At 36.0% G+C, this 19,665-nt stretch overlaps 1 protein-coding gene across 2 annotated transcripts in view; it reads left to right on the forward strand.

Moving 5' to 3' along the window:
* TRMT11 (tRNA methyltransferase 11 homolog) overlaps window positions 1–19,665 on the forward strand; it is a 52,843-nt gene that overhangs the window by 28,311 nt on the left and 4,867 nt on the right. For both annotated transcript variants that reach the window (XM_003827616.4, XM_008952959.5), the window contains exon 12: window positions 6,457–6,577. In XM_003827616.4, coding sequence (XP_003827664.3) covers window positions 6,457–6,577 — 121 coding nt within the window. The remainder of the gene's footprint in view (window positions 1–6,456; window positions 6,578–19,665) is intronic.

A 19,665-nucleotide genomic window follows, 5' to 3' on the forward strand; every position in this document is an offset into this window, starting at 1 on the left:
TTTCGTTATCAGCTGATAAGAGAGAATACATTTGTACCCAGATCCCTTAACACTGAGTTTTTTTTTGTTGCTAATGATCATCTCATTTAACCTCTTTTAGAAATGAGGAAACTTAATTCCAAGGAGCGAAATGACCTATCTGAAGTTAAAAGCCAGCTAGCTAATTTGTTTCCTTATTCCCAGTGCTGTATTCACTTAATTCGACATCCTGCCAGATCCCGTATACTTAGTACATGAAATGATAGGTGAGGTTTTATTAATATTTTCAGATAAGAGTATATTTGTTCATGTCTTTATAAAAAGGGTTGCTGCCTTAGACAAACTGAATTCCAGCAACAAGCTACTTGCTTTTTGTTTAATTCAAGTTGTAGGGCTAAAATAAAAAAAAAAATACTGTGAAGTAATTTCAAACTTACAGAAGTTTCAAATACAATACAGAAAACTCCCATCTCTACCCTTATCCAGATTTTTCCAATATTAGCATATATCTACCTCTCCCCACTCCTGCACATATCTATTATCACTAATCTTTTTTTTTGAGACGGAGTCTCACTCTGTCACCCAGGCTGGAGTGCAGTGGCATGATCTTGGCTCACTGCAAGCTCCGCCTTCCGGGTTCACGCCATTCTCCTGCCTCAGCCTCCCAAGTAGCTGGGACTACAGGTGTCTGCCACCGCGCCCAGCTAATTTTTTGTATTTTTTTAGTAGAGACAGGGTTTTACCATGTTAGCCAGGATGGTCTTGATCTCCTGACCTCTTGATCCACCTGCCTCAGTGCTGGGATTACAGGTGTGAGCCACTGCGCCCAGCCTATCACTAATCTTTTTGAAACCATTTGAGAAGTTGTTGGTATGGTGCCCTCTTACCTCTATATATGTCATTGTATTTTTCAGAAACAAGAACATTCCTATCTAACCATGATCCACCCTGCAAGTCTGGAAGTTAGCGTTTATAACACTATTCCATGCAGATCAGAGACACCATTCAAATTTTACCAATTGCAATCCATGTAGGAAACTGTGCTGTAATCATCTATCCTATCCTTTTTTGGTCTTCTGTGGTCTGGAATATTTTCTGTCTTTCCATATCTCTTGTGTCCTTGGAAGTTTTGTAGAGGACATGGCTTATATTCTGAGTGTTGACTCTCAACCGGGGCCATCTGATGTTTCTTCTATGACCAGAATGAGGTCATGCTTTCTTGGTAGGAATACCACAAACATGATCTTTGCAGCACATCATAGGGCACACAAAGCCACTCCTCCTGGTAATGTTAACTTTGATTGTGTGGTCGGGCTCTTCTCTGTCAGATTTCTCCTCTCTGAATCATCATTTTCTTCTTTGATTTGTATTTTATGGGGAAATAAGATTACACTAATATCTTGTTTTTCATCAAACCACTACTCAGATTGATGACTCCATTGTTGACAGCCACTTCTGAGGTGGTTGCCAAGTGATTCTTTTTTCCATCATTTCTTTTGCATTTGTAAGTTGGTATTCTGTAAGAAAGAGCTTTTCTTTCTGCCCCATTTACTTCATTGATTTATTTATAGTGGTATGGAGTCATGGATTCCTATATTATTCATTGGGTTGTAATTTATTAGTAGCAGTATTTTGTTGCTCAAATTGTCCCAGATTTGACCAGTGGGAGTTTGTTTGAGCTGGCTCTTCTGTCCTTTTGAAATATCCTCAGTAGTTTTTTATGTAAGTCCTTCCTTTTTAGCATATCTGACTGTTCACTGTTTTGCAGTTTACTATTTAATTATAATCAAAATCATATGTGGTTGAGAATTTATTTTGGAGTTCTTTTATTCCTTTATAAAAAGTAATATTGGAGGTTCTTTAAACTGAATGTATTTCTAAAGACTTTAAAAAGTGGCCACTGGATATTTCTTCAATGACTTCTCTATTTTAGTAATTTTAGATGAGGGAAGATTTCCAAATACGTATAACCAAAGTGATGTTTTAGAAAGGGAAAAGGGAGACATGTTTTAGGGATTTTTTTTTTTTTTTTTTTGTCTTAGATGTTTTATCAATGGATAGATTTCTTCTAGTTATGTGTCTAACACATGTGGGAAGACAATGGTGGCATTTATTTCCCTGAGTTTTTGGCCCCTGGAGAGGGTTATTTTCAGATCCCCTGATGTTCATTATTAGACCTCAATTGTGTCTTCTCTCTTCAAGCCTAAAGCGATCTTATTAATTATTAATAGTGAACTAAATTTGTCTTGAGTTTATGCTAGAAACATGAACTGTTTTCATATTCAAGGTCTTTACTCTTTTGAAAATTCTTTACTGATTTGAAAATAACACAGTATCAAGATGAATTTGAGTCTAAAGTCATCTGTAAAAGTTTGAAATAATATTCTTTTGAATTAAACAGTTTAGAATAGTTTAACTATGTTATATTGAAAATGTAGCTTTATATTGGACCAGGAATAAAAAGGAATTCAATTTACAATTGTACCTTAGTGTAGTTTAATTTTAAGTCTTTTGTATTTTTGGTGTGGTGAATGTAGGCTATTAGTTCTATTACTGAATTAATTTACTCTCAGCCAAACCCTGTTATATGATTCAAGTTACACATAACCAAGTTCAGGTATTATTTTAACCCAGGATTGATTGAAAAGTATAAGACATAAAAGCAAAATACTGCCTAAAAGCTTAGTTGTATATGGAAAATTGTGAGAGCTAATGATTGAAAAGGATTTTCTCCCTGTTTGACAATTTAAATTGCAGTAAAGAAACTGCTACTCAGAAACTTCTGCTGTTCTTTTTCCTTCTAGTCTACACTCTCCCCACTCCGGTATATCAGACTTTTTGCCAGCATCAAGATACTCTGTGCATTTTATGTATTTTCACTTTTGTTTATTCTGTCCCCATTGTTTGAGATGCCCTTTCTTCTTTCCTCAACTGGTAAAAATCTAGTCATTTTTCTAGGCCTGGCTTAATTGTCACCACTTCTGTGACACTTTCTCAGATACTTCTCAGCAGAATTAATCAGTCCGTCCTCTGTGCTCTCATAATAGCTTGTTTTTGCTGCTTATAGAGACTTAACACATAAAATTACTGTAGACTGTTGGTATTTGTGAGTTTATTATTTACAATTTTGACTACTTACAAATGACCCAGATTATGTGTTGCAATCATGTGTACAGGGCATCAATCCAGTGTGTACACATACAATCCAGGTGTTTGATGTCATAGGAGTCAGTGTGCTACTGAGTGAGTGTAGCTGTTTGCCCAGGCTCCATATATCCATTTAGCTTTATCTAATTTCATTGTACACAGATAACTCTTGAAGTGATTAGAAACAGTGTTTCTTTATAAATGATGACCTTTATAGAAATCCAGCTGCTAGTGTTAGTGATAACATGATGACATACTTATATTAAAATAGCACATTGTACCCCCCAAATATATACAATTATAATTCATTAATTAAAAATTTTTAAAAAGGTGAGAAAGAAGCTAATAATGTGCCCCAAAGTAGGACTTGGAAATAAATTTTGATTGTAGTAAGATGAACTTTGCGATGCCTATAATGAGTGAAGAGAACATGTTTTTCATCTCTTACTTAGGAAAGAGGAAAAAGTGATTTTTAAGCTGTTTTTAGTAAATGTTCAATCAATGCAAAATCTGTTTCTCAAATGGGAGCTGAAATTCTAGTGACATTTGGGAAGTAGTTGAAGCATGAAGATTCACAGGAAAATGAGTGACAGTCAAAATTGATTCGTGGAAAATCTAGGGGCCTATGTACACAATTATTTTTTTTTAATTGACATAGAATTTGTATACCATGAAATTCACCCCCTTAACGTATACAACTTCATGGTTTTTAGTTTATCCACAAAGTTGTGTGACCATCACCACTAGGTAATTCCAGAACATTTTCCTCACCCCCGAGAAGTACCCCACAGACATTAGCAGTTACCACCCCCCTACCTCTGTCAACCACTTGTCAATCTCTGTGGATTTGCCTATTAAGGATGATTTAGTTTTTAAATAGACAACTTGGATTGTAGGGGGATATTAATAAAAACAGGGAATTAAGATAGGATTTAGTACTGTCATAATGGTCCAGGCAAAATATAGATTTATGCCTTCTACTTAACCACTTGCGAACATTCCATTGGAATGAAATATATTGGTAAATATACAGTGAATAATTTTATTTTACTTTATTTTATTTTTTTTCGAGACAGTTTCGCTCTTGTTGCCCAGGCTAGAATGCAGTGGCGTGATCTCGGCTTACTACAACCTCCACCTCCCAGGTTCGAGCGATTCTCCTGCCTCAGCCTCCCAAGTAGCTGGGATTACAGGCATGTGCCACCATGCCTGGCTAATTTTGTATTTTTAGCAGAGACGGGGTTTCACCATGTTGGCCAGGCTGGTCTCGAACTCCTGACCTCAGGTGATCCACCTGCCTTGGCCTCCCAAAGCACTAGGATTACAGGCGTGAGCCACCACGCCCAGCTGAAGAATTTTTTAACTGCTATTTTTTAATCTTTTTAGTATGGTGCTTTGGGAGTGTATTGTTAAATTGATTGGCTCATTAATATAATAGATTAATTGTTAAAAATGAATTAAGATCGAGTCAAAAAAGATAATATGAAACATGCAAATATGTTTTTCTGCTGTTAAAACCAAATGCAGCAACTTAGTTTAGCAGTTTAGCGTCATTCATGTCATAGATGTTAATTAAAATTGTGTTGGTACTTTGGATTTGATTGATAAATTTGCTTTTTGGGTTTTATAGTTATATTAGGGATCTAAACATGAAGAGTTTATATCTAATTTATGCTTGTGCATATTTAAGTGACACCTTAATAAAAAAATACTTTAAGTCAGTCCACCAGGAAGTAAAAGATTTTTTTTCCTTTAAAAATTAGTATATTACTTAGTTTGACACAAACTGTTTCCAGCATCTATAGATCCTACGGTTTGCAAGCTTAAGGTTAAGGCTATATCTTCTCTCTGTTAGCACTTTTTATTTTAGTCTCAACCATGGTGTACAATATATTCTTTCTACTGTACTCCAGCCTCGGCAACAGAGCAAGATCCTGTCTCTGAAAAAGTAAAAAAAGAATGAATTCTTTCATGTCATAAATGCATTGCATGAAGATTCAAAATTTGATGTCATTGTTATAAGAAGGACAACATTTCTGGCTATGTAGTGAACATTAAAGAATTACTAGATGAGGTGAAATCTGAAGTGCTCATTACTTATTGGAAAGCTCTAGGAAGAAGTCAGAGAATGACTTCAAGATAATTCTTTCCACTGATAATAAAGTGAAGTGCATTGTGAATGATGCTTGGGAAGTGGGTGATGATGGGTTTGAGCATATGGTTGAGGTAATAGGGAGAGCTCGTTGAAGGTCAGTGGGACCTAGAAAAGTTCATGAAAGAGTGGTGGTGAAAACAGTGTTGATGCATTAAAACAGGTAGCTGAGATTGTGGTCCTTTACATGAAAAACTAATCAGCACCTTTGCTATTTTGGAGCAGACCTTTAAGATTACCTGTATAATAAATGTCTGCAGACACCATCCAAAAAGGTGTAAAAAATTGCAAAGGAAAAATAAATACTGGCCAACACAGTGTTCTTAAAAGTACCCATGCCTAGTGAGTCACCTCCCTTGCTGTTCTTTCACATTCTGTTCCATAGCTGTTTCTCCCACCTCCGTTACCTATTCCTTTGGCCAAGATTGATGCTAACAACCTGTCAGATGCCAGATTCTGAACTCCTGCTATTGACTCCTACTTTCTAGACATTGTCATCATCTTCATCCATGTAGGACATGTGCTGTACAGCAGCACTCTCCACCACTCATTGGCATATTTTCATTTTGTTTCCTGGTTCATATGACCAGAAGACTGATGTAATCTGTAGTGTTTATTTTAGTTGTAGTTTATTTGAATAATTTTACAAATAACTTTAGTTCTGTATTTACAGACGTAATAGAGACGTTTTTAAATTAGATGTTTAAATTTTAACAAGACGTTATTAAAATTTTACGGGCACTTCATTTTAGAGGGGAAAGTATATGCTGTAGTGGATTATACACTTCGGGAATTTATAAAAATCTACAGATGAATCAGTCCTTCATGAATGTCAAGGGATATTGTTGAGTGTATTTTTGTCTACTCTTGTGGAATTCTGTAGGGTGGAATCATCTTGTACTTTTGTGGTTTAAATGTTTGGCATTCTTCAACAAAACATACTTACAATATTTCTCTCTCTCTTATTCTACAGGTAAAAAATTTAACTGCATTTTTGGGATATGATAAAATTAAGCTACTTTGCTTATAGATAGTTTATGGATCATGTGGACAGTTAGCATATGTGGGGAAAAAGAGCATGTAGTAGAAGAACATCCCACACTACACTGGACGATCCCCATGATTCTTTGTGGCCCACACATGTGAGTGTTCCTAACAGTCAGCTGTTCTTTCTTCAGATACACTGAAGAGATGGTGCCTTGGCACCCTTGCCTGGAACTCGTTAGCAACTGCGAGCAGAAGCTTTCCAGTCACACATCAAGGCGCTTGATCACAATGGAAAAGGTGAAGAAATTTGAGGTAAATTGCTTCAGTTTTTTTGGGATAAATTCTGAAAGAATCAAAAGTAGTTGTTTCTAAATAGTTTTCCTGTGATAGAGTTTGGAAATGTTATTCCTTGATATTTTAAAAATTACAGATCAATTTAGGAAGAGGCAGAAGTTGAAGAGATTTGTGGCATCCAGTTGGGATTGAAGGGTAGGAGTTGGATATAGACATAGACATTGAGTAGAGTTCAAATAGATGTTGACCCTCACTTCTCAGGCTTTATTTGATATCCTTGTTGCTAACTCAGTTATAAAACAGCATTATTAAACAACTGTTATCTAATTAGCAATGTCCTAGTTACCATTTTTCTCCAAAAGCAGAACCTACTTGATTGCAGACTGTAATGAAGAGAATATGTTGCTTTATGAATAAAGAGAGAAAGTAAATGTCCCCAGTTTGTTAGGGTCCAACACATTCTCTCTTTGTCTCTCTCTTACATACAAAATTCTTACTCTCTTACATTCATTACATTCTTATAAAATTCATACTCTCTTACATACAAAATTCATTTAAGCTTAAGAAAGAATGAAATGTTTGTTATTTCATGCCCAGACGAGAGTTGACATGAATAGTGCCTCATAATGGAGCTTAATTAAATCTACAAAAGCTCTTTGGGCTGTACTTCTGTCGATTGACAACCAAAGCTCTCTTAAATTCACTGGAAACTTGGATGACCCCCATTCTTGCTTTGGACCTTTAGGGTAAGCAGAAGAAAGGTGGTAATGTCTGAAGATTTTTCCTTAGTGATTTTTTTTTTTTTTTTGAGACAGAGTTTCCCTCTTTCACCCAGGCAATCTCGGCTCACTGCAACCTCCACCTTCTGGTTTCAAGTGATTCTCCTGCCTCAGCCTCCTGAGTAGCTGGGATTACAGGTGCCTGCCACTATGCCTGGCTGATTTTTTTTTTTGTATTTTTAATAGAGACGGGGTTTTACCATGTTGGCCAGGCTGGTCTTGAACTCCTGACCTCTTGATCTGCCTGTCTTGGCCTCCCAAAGTGTTGGGATTACAGGCGTGAGCCACCGCGTCCAGACTGAAGATTTTTCATACCCATCTCTAGCCTGCATTTGATTTGTTTTTATATAGTTCCCATCTTACAGATTATTTCATAGTAATGAAAACTAATATTTGTACAGTGCCTTTTGCATATATTATTTTACATCATTGTTTTCGTCCTTTTTATTTTCATTTGCTGTCTCTAATTTAGACCCTTATTACCATACACCTGGTTTATGTTCACAGTCTCCTAAATGATCTCCTTCATACCGCTAGTTTATATGTTGAATGAATCTTCCTAAAAACACTGCATTCATTATGTCACTACCTTATGCAAAATCTTTTTTTATTACTGAAAAATGTTCAGAATTTTCAGTGTGACATAAACTATCTTCTGTAATCAGGCTCCAATATCAGGGCATTTCAGAAAGCTAACCTATACATCTATATAAGTAGTTGATTGGTATCTACTATATGTATATATAGGTATATGTGTACATACATATAAACATATGGATGTATAGGTATATGGTGTAATTAAAATGAAAATGTATGGCAGTCATTTTTAAAACAAAAATACTAGAAGTTTATATTCAAATGGAGTGGAATCTTTGTACTCATTCGATTTCTGTCATAATTTTTCAGCATGTTCTTGAAACTTACCTTTAAGATTTGCCTTTAAAGAAGTATTCTTTTATTAATCAGTTATTTTGTTTTATAGTAACACCTTGCTTTTCTTAAAATGATTTTACTGGACTTTGCTGCTCTTATTTTATACCAGACTAATTATTTAAAGTTGTTTTTGGAAATCAAATTCTATTTCAAGGATGATGATTTGCCATTAAACCATTAAACATTTAAAACATTGCAGATTCAGAAATTCTATAAATAGTTTCCAAATTGTTTGGCATCATTACAGCCTTCTAGAATGAAAATTTTAAATGACTAACATTTATTTGGGTGTACAGTAGAAGCCCTCTTAACGTCCATTTCAAACCCCGTTGATTAACCAATACTGGCCATTCCTTCTCTAAAACACACTGCCTGGGCCAGGCGCGGTGGCTCACGCCTGTAATCCCAGCACTTTGGGAGGCCGAGGTGGGCAGATCACGAGGCCAGGAGTTCGAGACGTGCCTGGCCAACGTAGTGAAACCCCATCTCTACTAAAAATACAAAAATTACCTGGGCATGGTGGCACACACCTGTAGTCCCAGTGACTTGGGGGGCTGAGGCAGGAGAATCACTTGAACCAGGGAGGTGGAGGTTGCAGTGAGCCGAGATTGCATCACTGCACTCCAGCCTGGTGACAGAGTGAGACTCTGTCTCAAAACAAACAACAACAAAAAAAATAAAAACCACACTGCCTGATGCAATAATATGTTGTATGTTGAATACTTTCAGCTGGTGAGTCGCTTGATCTCTACTATATTTATATACAGTACTTGTGCTTCTATCAGCTGAATTATCTGTTTAACAAGAGTCTGTTGTGGTGTTCTCAGAGCTGTTTATGCCAGTTATATTTGTTACAGTAATTATGTAATCTACTTAAATACTAGTTAGACCAGTGAAATATTTGTGTACGAATACAGTTGTAATTTCAATAAAAACTAAGTTAATGCTTTAGAAAGAACAAAGTGGGTTGCTTAAAAAAAAGACTTGAATTGGAAATGGCTTTGAAAAAAGTAATTGCAATCTAGGTTTTTGCACCCAGATTGCTTTGTAAGCTCTTGCATCATTTTATAGAAGCCAAAACTAGAATTCTTTATAGGTCTTGATTCTGTATGAATATATACAAATGAATATTGTTTTTTAAGTTAAAATAAGTTTAATATGTTTACAAAGCATTTTAATTTCTTCCTGCTTTTATTTACCTTATCCAGTTAACTAATTGTATTGGTGTGCTTGGGCTGGCGTAACCAAATACCACAGACTGGGCGACTTAACAGAAATTTATTTTCTTACAGTTCTGGAGGCTGGAAATTCAAGAGTAAGGTGTCAGCAGACTTGGCTTCTTGCAGGTGTCCACTGTCTTGCTGTCTTCACAAGGCCTTTCCTTTGTGCATCTGCACTTCTGGTGTCTCTTTCTCTTCTTTTTGTTTTGAATTTAGACAGTGTCTCACTCTATCACCCAGGCTAGAATACAGTGGCACTATTACACCTCACTGTAACCTCAAACTCCTGGGCTCAAGCCATCCTCCAGCCTTACCCGACTGTCTTCCTCTTCTTAAAAGAATGACAGTCCTATTGGATTAAGGCCCTGCCTTTAAGATTTCATTTATGCATAATTACCTCCTTAAAGGCCCTGTCTTCAAATACAGTCATATTGAGGGTTAGGGCCTTAACATATGAATTTTAGGGTAGAACAGAATTCATTCCATTACACTAACCATCACCAATGCCCATCACATTGAATAAGAGGAGTCTGTTGTATGTTAGAGGATGCTTTTTTGTCTCCTCTCCTAGTCACTACTTCTCATGTATATGTTTGTCTTTTGGTATTTTAAAGGAAGTAAGGCATTTTGATAATTCAGATGGTAACATTACAGCTCTTAGAAATCATAGCATTTAATAGAATCATTTGAGTTAGTAATATAATAGTAACTAACATTTATGTGCCAGGCACACGAGTAATACATGTAAAAAACAAACATTACCTGTAGATTTTGCAGTTTTAAGTCGTGATATTAGAAAGTAAAGTAAATGGCATTAGCATTCTTTATTATGTGGCCTACATAAATAGTATTCCAAAGAATTAGGAGGACAGAGCTGTGGAGACTCTTTAATAATTCATGGAGCCATATAATAAATCAGCCATTCTATTTTAATGGAAAAATTTAAAAATTAAGATCCATTGTGGACTAATTTTTATACTTGCTTTCCACTGAGTTTTATTTGTTTAAGAAAGTCTGGTATTTTTTCCCAGATTTATAATATTTCCCTGAGCAAATTTATTTGAGACTCAAGGAAAACTGGGCTTTTGAGAATTTTTGTCCTATATTAAAATGATAAATGAGGGTACTCACCTTTGGTATTTTTAAACCTGTAAAGGCAGTGCTCATTTTTGTCAGGTTTACTTTTTATCATTTTACTTTGTTCTTTTCCAATTGATTTAAAACAACAACAACAAGGAAAAGCCTCAAGTAATTTTTTGAAATGGTCTTCCCTATATAAGATCAAATTTAACTAGTGAATTTTTACTAGTATGATGTTTACTGTAACCGAAAATACTTTGTCATGTTAATCATGTTTGATTTTTAATTAATTACTTCATTTCTACCTTTTTGTTTGTGTGGAGAGGAATGTATATAATTGCAGCAAGATCTCAATCCTTTATAATGCAAGTGGTGACATAAAATTGTCAAACAGTCCTCACACACCTCTAACAAATTATTCTTGGGCTTGTTCAGCATTGTTGATTTTGGCAATGGAAGACTGTTAGTTTTAGATTTTTACACTTTTGTATACTGTGTCTCTTCATTTTTGATTTGTCACTTGTTAGGTTTAACTTCAGTATAACTTTTGGCCCACTTGGTATGCTGTTATAAAGTATTCTCCCTATCCCTCTTTTAAAAGTGTAAATGTAAGTTACAACAAAAATTGTCTAAGCAATATTGACATTTTATAAAATGTTGAAGTTTTGGATTATTGGTCATAGTTTTCAGACTTGCTTATGGCACATATGTAGTAAAGAAGAAAATTCTTGACAACTGTATTAAAATTTTGAAATTGCCTGATAAGAAGGGCCAGGGTTTTTCATTATTCCTTGTTGATATATTCTGAAAGCCAAGTGAATGATGAGTAACACTTTTATAATGCATTATTGTTTATAAAACTTCCCTATCCATTTGACTTTATTAATTTCCCCATTTTAGAAATGAGGAAGAGTAGCCTGGGACTATCCTATTTTGCTTAAATAGTAAGTAGAAGAGTTGAGACCAAAACTCCTCTTTGTACTTGAAATTCTGTGTCGTTTTTTTCTACATCTTGCTGCCTCTCTACCGAAGCATATTTCTACCTTTAGAATGTGCCAAGATTAAAAGGTAAATATTCTTTTTATGTTTTGTTTTTATTTATTTTTTTGAGATAGAGTCTTACTCTGTTGCCAGGCTGGAGTGCAGTGGCGTGATCTTGGCTCACTGCAACCTCCGCCTTCTGGGTTCAAGTGATTCTCCTTGCCTCAGCCTCCCGAGTAGCTGGGACTACAGGCGCGCGCCACCATGCCCAGCTAATTTTTGTATTTTTAGTAGAAACGGGGTTTCACCATGTTGGCCAGGATGGTCTCGATCTCCTAACCTCGTGATCCGCCCGCCTCAGCCTCCCAAAGTGCTGGGATTACAGGCGTGAGCCATCGCGCCAGGCTCTAAGAGGTAAATATTCTTGAGTGACATATTACTAGTTTTTTTTAAAGATAGTCTTTCCTTGTCCTGCTGTATAGCTAGTGTTACTTTTGGGGCCATGGTAGAATGTGGTTTTTTGGGTTTTTTTTTTTTTTGAGACGGAGTCTCGCTCTGTTGCCCGGGATGGAGTGCAGTGGCGGGATCTCAGCGCACTGCAAGCTCCGCCTCCCGGGTTCACGCCATTCTCCTGCCTCAGCCTCCCAAGTAGCTGGGACTACAGGCGCCTGCCACCCCGTCCGGCTAATTTCGTTTTTGTATTTTTAGTAGAGACGGGGTTTCACCATGTTAGCCAGGATGGTCTCGATTTCCTGACCTCGTGATCCGCCAGCCTCGGCCTCCCAAAGTGCTGGGATTACAGGCATGAGCCACCGCGCCCGGCGGTTTGTTTTACTAGATCTTGCTGTCCCACTTAACACAACATGTAGTTGATGCTGCTATATGTGGTTGTAGTCACAGTGGTTACTTCTATAAAACATTTTTCTTATATGAAATGTATAGGATAAAAGGCTGATCTCCAGAGTTGTCCACAACAGACTGAGGTATAATAGTTACGTTTTCAATGACGGTCACCTGAAGCAATTCTCCCTCAACCTTCTCCATAGAATCTACTTGAACAGATGAAAAGAGCACCCAGGGTAGCCTTTTCAAGATTTCCTTGAAATCTTTTCAAAAAATTCATGCAACTTTTATAGTCTACTCTATAATAGATACATGATTAAAAATAAAAAATTATTTTAAATTACTATTACATTAAGTGGGCCATCATGTGCCCTATTTATTTTGTGGTTTATTTACCTGACATGCTACCTTATATTCCTAGTGGTTTGAGAAGTTTTGAAGTATGGGTATGTTTAATTCAAGATATTATATGGCTATTAATTTAGACTAAAGTTTAATGTATAAATCAGTTGTCTTTTTTTTTATAGCTACATCATATAGTTTAGATTATTTAAAAGAGGAATACTGGAAGGTCACAGTGGCAGTTGATGACAGTTTATGTAATTTTTTATTTTGGATTGAATGAAAGAGTCCAGTAACATGAAGCTGATGAATGCATTAATCATAATGGAGTGTGGCCAAAACTGAGGGTTTTAACTAAAGGACTGAAAGATTTTGAAGCTATGAAGTACAAAAGAACCATTAACTTTATAACAGTATTTTTTTAAACAAAGGAGATAATAGACACTGAGGTCACTTCAGAAAATGACTTATAGATGGCTTGAAGTGGAAGAAATTAGTCTTTATGATAGTTTACATATTAGAATGATAGTAGTGTTGCTGATCATAAACTCTGGTGTTTTGCTGGCATAATGCTGATGCCTATTTCCCTTAGACATTATCCTTTCTCAGGATTAATGTTGTTGGTTGTGTTTTTCTTTCACAGCTATTTGAATTAAAGTGAGTCTCTTCTGATTGACTTTTCTTTCTGAAATATATTGTGATTTTTGCCTGTCTCTTCCCAAAACTGTGGGTTCCCTTTTGATTAGAGGTATAAAAGATTAGAGATTAGATATGAAGCATTTAAAACAAAGGGTAAGATAGATATAGGTAATAACCTCATTTATTGGTGAGAAAAACAAGGCATGGTGACACTAAAGACGTATTGGACATAAACTCATTCTAGGTCTTCATACAATCCAGTATTTATCACCATCAAAGTTCATGTGTGTATCTGAGAGAGAGAGTCTTTTTAAAAATTATTTTGCATAGCAAGTCAGAAAGAAACCAATTTGCATTATTTATAAATTATGACTTGACTTGAGGTACTTAAAAAAGAGTCGGAGAAGCAGACAGTAGCCTGGTGATGCTGCATATCATGCTGCCTGAATTCAGTTTTCAGGTTCATTTGGTCTACTTAGTTCCAAATGAATTTTCTTTTGCTGTTTGTGGTACTTTTTCTTGAGTTTACATCGTGGAGGATCATTTTTCTTTTATACTTAGGCAAATAAAATGATTTTGTCAAACGGGATTTTTTAAGTTAATGCTATCATAATAGTTTTAAACTATTGTTTTTGATAAACCATGAAAAAGCAAAACTCTTCCCCACTAGCTCCAGGAAAGCAGGCATTTAAGATATCTGGATCCTGCATCTTATGGTTCTGTTTAGAAAGAACTATTTTATTTGCAGAAATAAGCAGTTCTCTGAAGCCTGAGAGAACACATGTCTTTATGGTTCTAGCATGTTTTTAAGCTATGCCAGTAAAACAGTTTTTAAAGTACTAGTGTTATAAGAATCTTAGGCATAGGTCAGTTGAAAATATAAATATAACTCAGGGATTCCAAGGTATGAATAATTTAGAGAAATGGGAAGTTTCTATGTGGAATCAACATAATCCTTTAGAGCTTCTTTTATAATTCTTGCATGAGTGACAGATTTTCCTCATTGTATACTTTTGTATTTTTCTTATTTGTCATATGTTTATTTAACTTAGAGTTATCTTTCTGGTGTTATTCAAATTCACATGTAAACTTATGTCCTCTTTCCACTTTATGATCTTCTAAGAATCTAACTCTGAGATTTTTAATGCGTATTTTTTACATAAGACATAAATGTACACTTTAGTAATTATAAAGTGAACATCCATGTACCTGCCACCAAGGTCAAGGTTATAGAGTAATGCAGCACTCCAGAAGATCCCCCCTTTTGTGGCCATTGTTGATCATAAATACCTCCCCCTGCAACGTAACCACTATTCTGACTGTTACGGTAATCATTATCTTGCTTTTCTTTTGTAATATTACCACTATTGAATTCATCCCTAAGCAATATAGGTTTGCCTGGTTTTGATCTTTGTATAAATGCATACTCATTTTTATTTTCATTTTAATGGATTATGGAAATTTAAAAAACTCACCTAGGAGAGGAATAGTCTCTACATTAAAGTGAGAGCATATATATGTGCATGCCTGCACATGTTTTGGTCTGCTACTCATTTATTGCTACTCAAGAAAGTGTTAAACAAGATTTTTAGTTTTAATGAAATATTAGATACAGTAACTAACAAGTCATTAAATGTTTAGTGTGTTGACTTTGTATTCTTTTATCATTTGAGATAAAGTTTTGACTTTTATAAAGTACAGATTCTAGTAGATAGCATATAGAAAGTGTTAATACTTCTGTGTTGTCATGATAAGGACTAATATCCCCAATGTTTTTTTTATAATTATTAAGAAATTACATGTTGAGTGCCAGATGTCAAAGTTTAATCATTGTCACTCATTTTGAGCACTCTAGATATGAAGATTTTAATACGTATTAAAATACTTTCATAGATTTTAGGTAACTTACTATCATGTAGTGAAATTTTTAAAAAGTATAGATTATATGTAAATACCTAATTCAAGGATGAAGATTTCCAATGGTACCTTGTTCTCATTAAGAATAATGCTAGAGGTTTCTCTTAATAGTATTGGATGCCAGACTTTTGACCTGCTTGTCCTTGGTTTGGAAATGGCCTAGTGCTGTTTATAGTTGTATAACTTTAGCACAAGTGGTTTCTATAGCTACTGTCCAGTACCAGATGTAGAACAGTGGGAAGCTTTGATAAGGAGAGCAGGATTTTTAAACAAAAGCTGGACATGGGTAATTACCCTGAAGCTGAACTGAGCCCCATTATATTCAGCACTGTCATTTACATTTCATTTCACTCTCTGTTGATTAAAAGAAAATAAACCGACCCATTGTTTTTCTCTTCCATCTCTTTGCCTTCTTCCTCACACCTTACTTAAGAATGTATATCATAGCTTTAATCGGTTCCATGAATCTAAAAAGTTTTTCCCCACAAAATTGGATGAACACTTCTAGTTTGGTGGCTTTCACTATGGTGACAGCATCACTGGTTTTCACTTATCATAGAATAAATTTCATAAGCCATTTGTATTCAAGCGTTTGCAATGAAGCTGCTGTTTTGTATAAACTACTGTCACTTTGAGACTATAAATGACTTAAGGTTAATACTAGGGAGGTAGAAGAAATCATTATCTCATTATCAGGAACTGTCAGTGAGTAAAAGGACAGCTTAAACCTGACCTACAATTAAAATAGAAGCCATTTGGTTTTCTGCTGAATGACTATAGAGCTCTGCAACTTCATCCTCTAGAAAGTGGAAATATCTTATTTTTAAAGAATAGTGATTTTATAAATTGATGACCATCGTTAGATATTTTCACTGAAGTTTCAGGAATTCTATTAAATTAACTCTTGGCAATGAAGGGACACCAGGAGAGAATTTTGACTTGATCATTATATTGATAGGGAGCGGTGCAGGAGATGAGACTTTACAGTGAAGCGAGTAGGAGCCAGTTTGTAGTAGAGGATGGGCATGGTGGTTGGGGCAAGGAGGTTGAGGAAATTCGTATCTGATAACTGCTGTTTGCTCTGTAAAGAAGGATGCAAGTTTTTTTGTTTTTGTTTTTGCTGAGTAAATAAGCAGATACTAAATGTAAGAATTGAGGACAGGTGAACTTTTAGAAAAGGTACGATGAGAAATAGGAAAAAAAGCCATTTGCTTAACATTTTTTACATTCATATACTTTTCCTATTTTTGTATACTTTATTTCTCTTACTTAATTACCTGTTCCTTGAGAGGAAGGCCATAGTTTTCATCACACAACATGTGTTTATGGGACCATTCGTGTCAGGTGTTGGGGCTGAACAGACTAAGGCTTCTTATCCTTAGAAAACTTGCACATCAGGAGAAATGGCCACTCAAACCATATTCCAACATAGCATCTTGTGTTCTGTAGTGATCTGTGAGAGGTGTTGTGTGAACATAGGAAAGCACCTACCTAAGGAGATGGTGCTTGAGGCAAAAGAGATGGGGAATTTGGTTGGAAAGCCAAAAATTTAAGCAAGATACAGAAGCATGAGAGGCATTGTGGTATATGTGGGGAACCCTGGACTTCAGTGTAGCTGGAAATACTGAGCAGTGGGGGAGGAACAGCTGGAGATGACCTGGAAGACTAAAGAGAGGGAAGCCCAGTGTTGAGGGACCTTACCTACTGAACAGTTTCAAGTTTATCCTGTTGGTAAAAGGGCAAGCCCATAGGGATGTTTGGAGAGTGGCAGAAGCTCTGTGTTCTGTGAAGGTCCTCCTAGCTTCACTGTGTTAGTGAATTTGAGCTGTGGAAAGTTAGCTGTGATACCACTGAGGGGGCTCCTGGAATAGTCAGGCAAAGATGGTGAGACTATAAACCAAGGAAGCTAGAATAGAGATTGTAGGGGACTTGTTGGAATTGAGAATTTTGGGGGGAGGTAGATATGGCAGGACTCAGTGACTAATTGGATAATTGGGGTGAGGGAGATGAGCTAAGGGTGATGTTTCAGAAATCTGGCTTGGGACAACTGAGCGGATGATTGTTTTCTTGTATATGTTTTTATTCCCCATCCCTACTCCCAGGACCATGGGGCAGTACTGCTTTCTTAGGCTGCTGTAATAATCTTCTACTGATTTCTCTGCTTCTGCAGTTTCTCCCTCCATTCCATGCCCTACATGGTGGCCAGAGTATCTTTCAGAATATAAATAGATAAGGAAACTCCTCTGCTTAAATCTCATCAATGGCTTTCTGCGGAATTTAGAATAAAATTCAGAATCCTTTACATAACCTTTATGTCAGCCTGATCTACTTCTGGCCTGTCCAGTCTCATCTTGTGCCACCTTCCCTTTTGCTTACCAGTTGTTATCCACCCTGGCCGTAGTCTTTCAGGTCCCAGAATGGATTTACCTCCTTTTAGTCTCAGAGTCTTCTCACACGCACTGTGTTTCCTTTTCCTAGAATGTTTTCTTCCCCTCTTTTCATATGAGTAAATTTAATTCATCCTTTAGGTCTCAGATAAATGTCACTTCCTGAGAGAAGCCTTTCTTGTCCTTTCCCTTCACCGCTTCTGGATAGGTGTTTCCTTCTATTCTTCCCATATTCTTTTCTTGCCAGTGTTTAATCACAGTTTGTAAGTATATGTCTGGATGTACATTGTTTAATGTCTGTCTCTCCCACCACTGTACAAGCTCTGTGAATTCACGGAACTTGACTCTTTTGCTCACGATGCAATAAATATTTATGGAAAGAATACTGACTTTTAAGTGATTACTCTAGGCCATTCTAGAATAAAAACAATCACATCAGTGGTATTTAAATCATCCATTTAAAGGAAGAGTAGGAACAGATAGTTATGGTAGCCAAAAGTTTTCTGTTTGAAAATACATTGAATTTTATCATTACCCTGATACTACTCTTCAAAAATCAGTGGGACAAAACATTTTAATCCTATGATCCCTAGGCCTCATTTCTCATGAGAAGCAAACCAGTAAAGCAGCTGAATTGACGTATTGTGGAAAATTATAACACCTTCCCTTTATTTAAGAAGGAGGTGATAAAAGAGAATAGCAAATTCTGGGAGAAGGCAGTAATTAGGAGGATAGTTTTATCTAAGTGGAATTCTCAATGAAGAATCTTTCGTATGTTGGAAGTCTGAGCAGTTTATGATGGTCAGTTTGAGAAACGTTTTTTTATATATGTATTCTCACAGTATAATCCAGAGGGTCATGAGTTGCGTTTAAAGCAGCAGTTTCAAATGTGACTACAGAACATACAGCTTGATTTATTTTCTTGAGAATGAATTCCCCATTAGATTAAAATTTATTATAAGTGGCTGAAATCGTTTTAGCATCTTTTTTGGTTCTTTTTAATGCTGTATTTTTGATATATAGTTGTAAACATAGATTGACTTGAATAAGGTCACGTTTATATACCTTTCTTTCTTGTTCTAGAGAGTAGTTTGGAATTTTAGGTCGGACACTGAGACAGTGTTACACGTTAGAATCGCTGAGGTGAATATGTAGTTGTCTATTTCTCCATCATTATTTAAAAATGAAATGGTGTGAATAAATGCTAACATTCCCTGAGGAAAAGGCCAGCCTGGTCATGTTGGGACTGTGGGACTCTCGATGTTTACAGCAATCCGGGACTCACAAACAGCTATCAAAACGGTGCTCCTGGCAGATGCATGGTCTGCTGTGCTGTAAGCTATTTCAGTTCACATCAGGAAGTACTCTAAAGAAGGATTGCTATGCTCCAGCCAGCAGAGGGTAGTGTACACATGAAAGTTAACTACCAATTTGTAAGCCTTCCTTTGGTTTCTTTGGCAAGTGTGTTAAAATTCCTCGAGTGGTTTATGTTTAGAATTAGCAGTACTGATAGGACAGGAAATTGGCTGGGTGGGACAGTGGTTAAAGGAGTCCTGCCTAAAACTTTAGATCTGAAATATGTGCTACCATAATGTTGCTGTTCAGTGAGGAATGTCCTCTAAATGTCAAACTCTATTTTGAATGACCCACTAATCCACCATGTGGGAAATTAACTCTTTAGCCATTGTTTTGATGTAATTTCTACTAAAAAAAAAGAGAATCATAATGGGAAAAACATGAGTTTTGAAGTCTGATTTAGGCTACAATTCTGGCAATGCTACTTACCAGCTGTGTGATTTGTGGTGGATTATTTAAACTCTTTAGCCCCATTATGTCCCTATCTGTAAAATTTAGATGATACTTTTCTGCAAAAAGATACAGAAAATTAAATAATTATGTAATAACACATAGTTGGTAGGAAATATATCTTCCTTTCTTGAATCATAACTTGTGTATTTCTTATAATGTTTACAATTGCTGATTGT

The sequence above is a fragment of the Pan paniscus genome, chromosome 5, assembly GCF_029289425.2.
Source record: "Pan paniscus chromosome 5, NHGRI_mPanPan1-v2.0_pri, whole genome shotgun sequence".
NCBI lineage: Eukaryota > Metazoa > Chordata > Mammalia > Primates > Hominidae > Pan > Pan paniscus.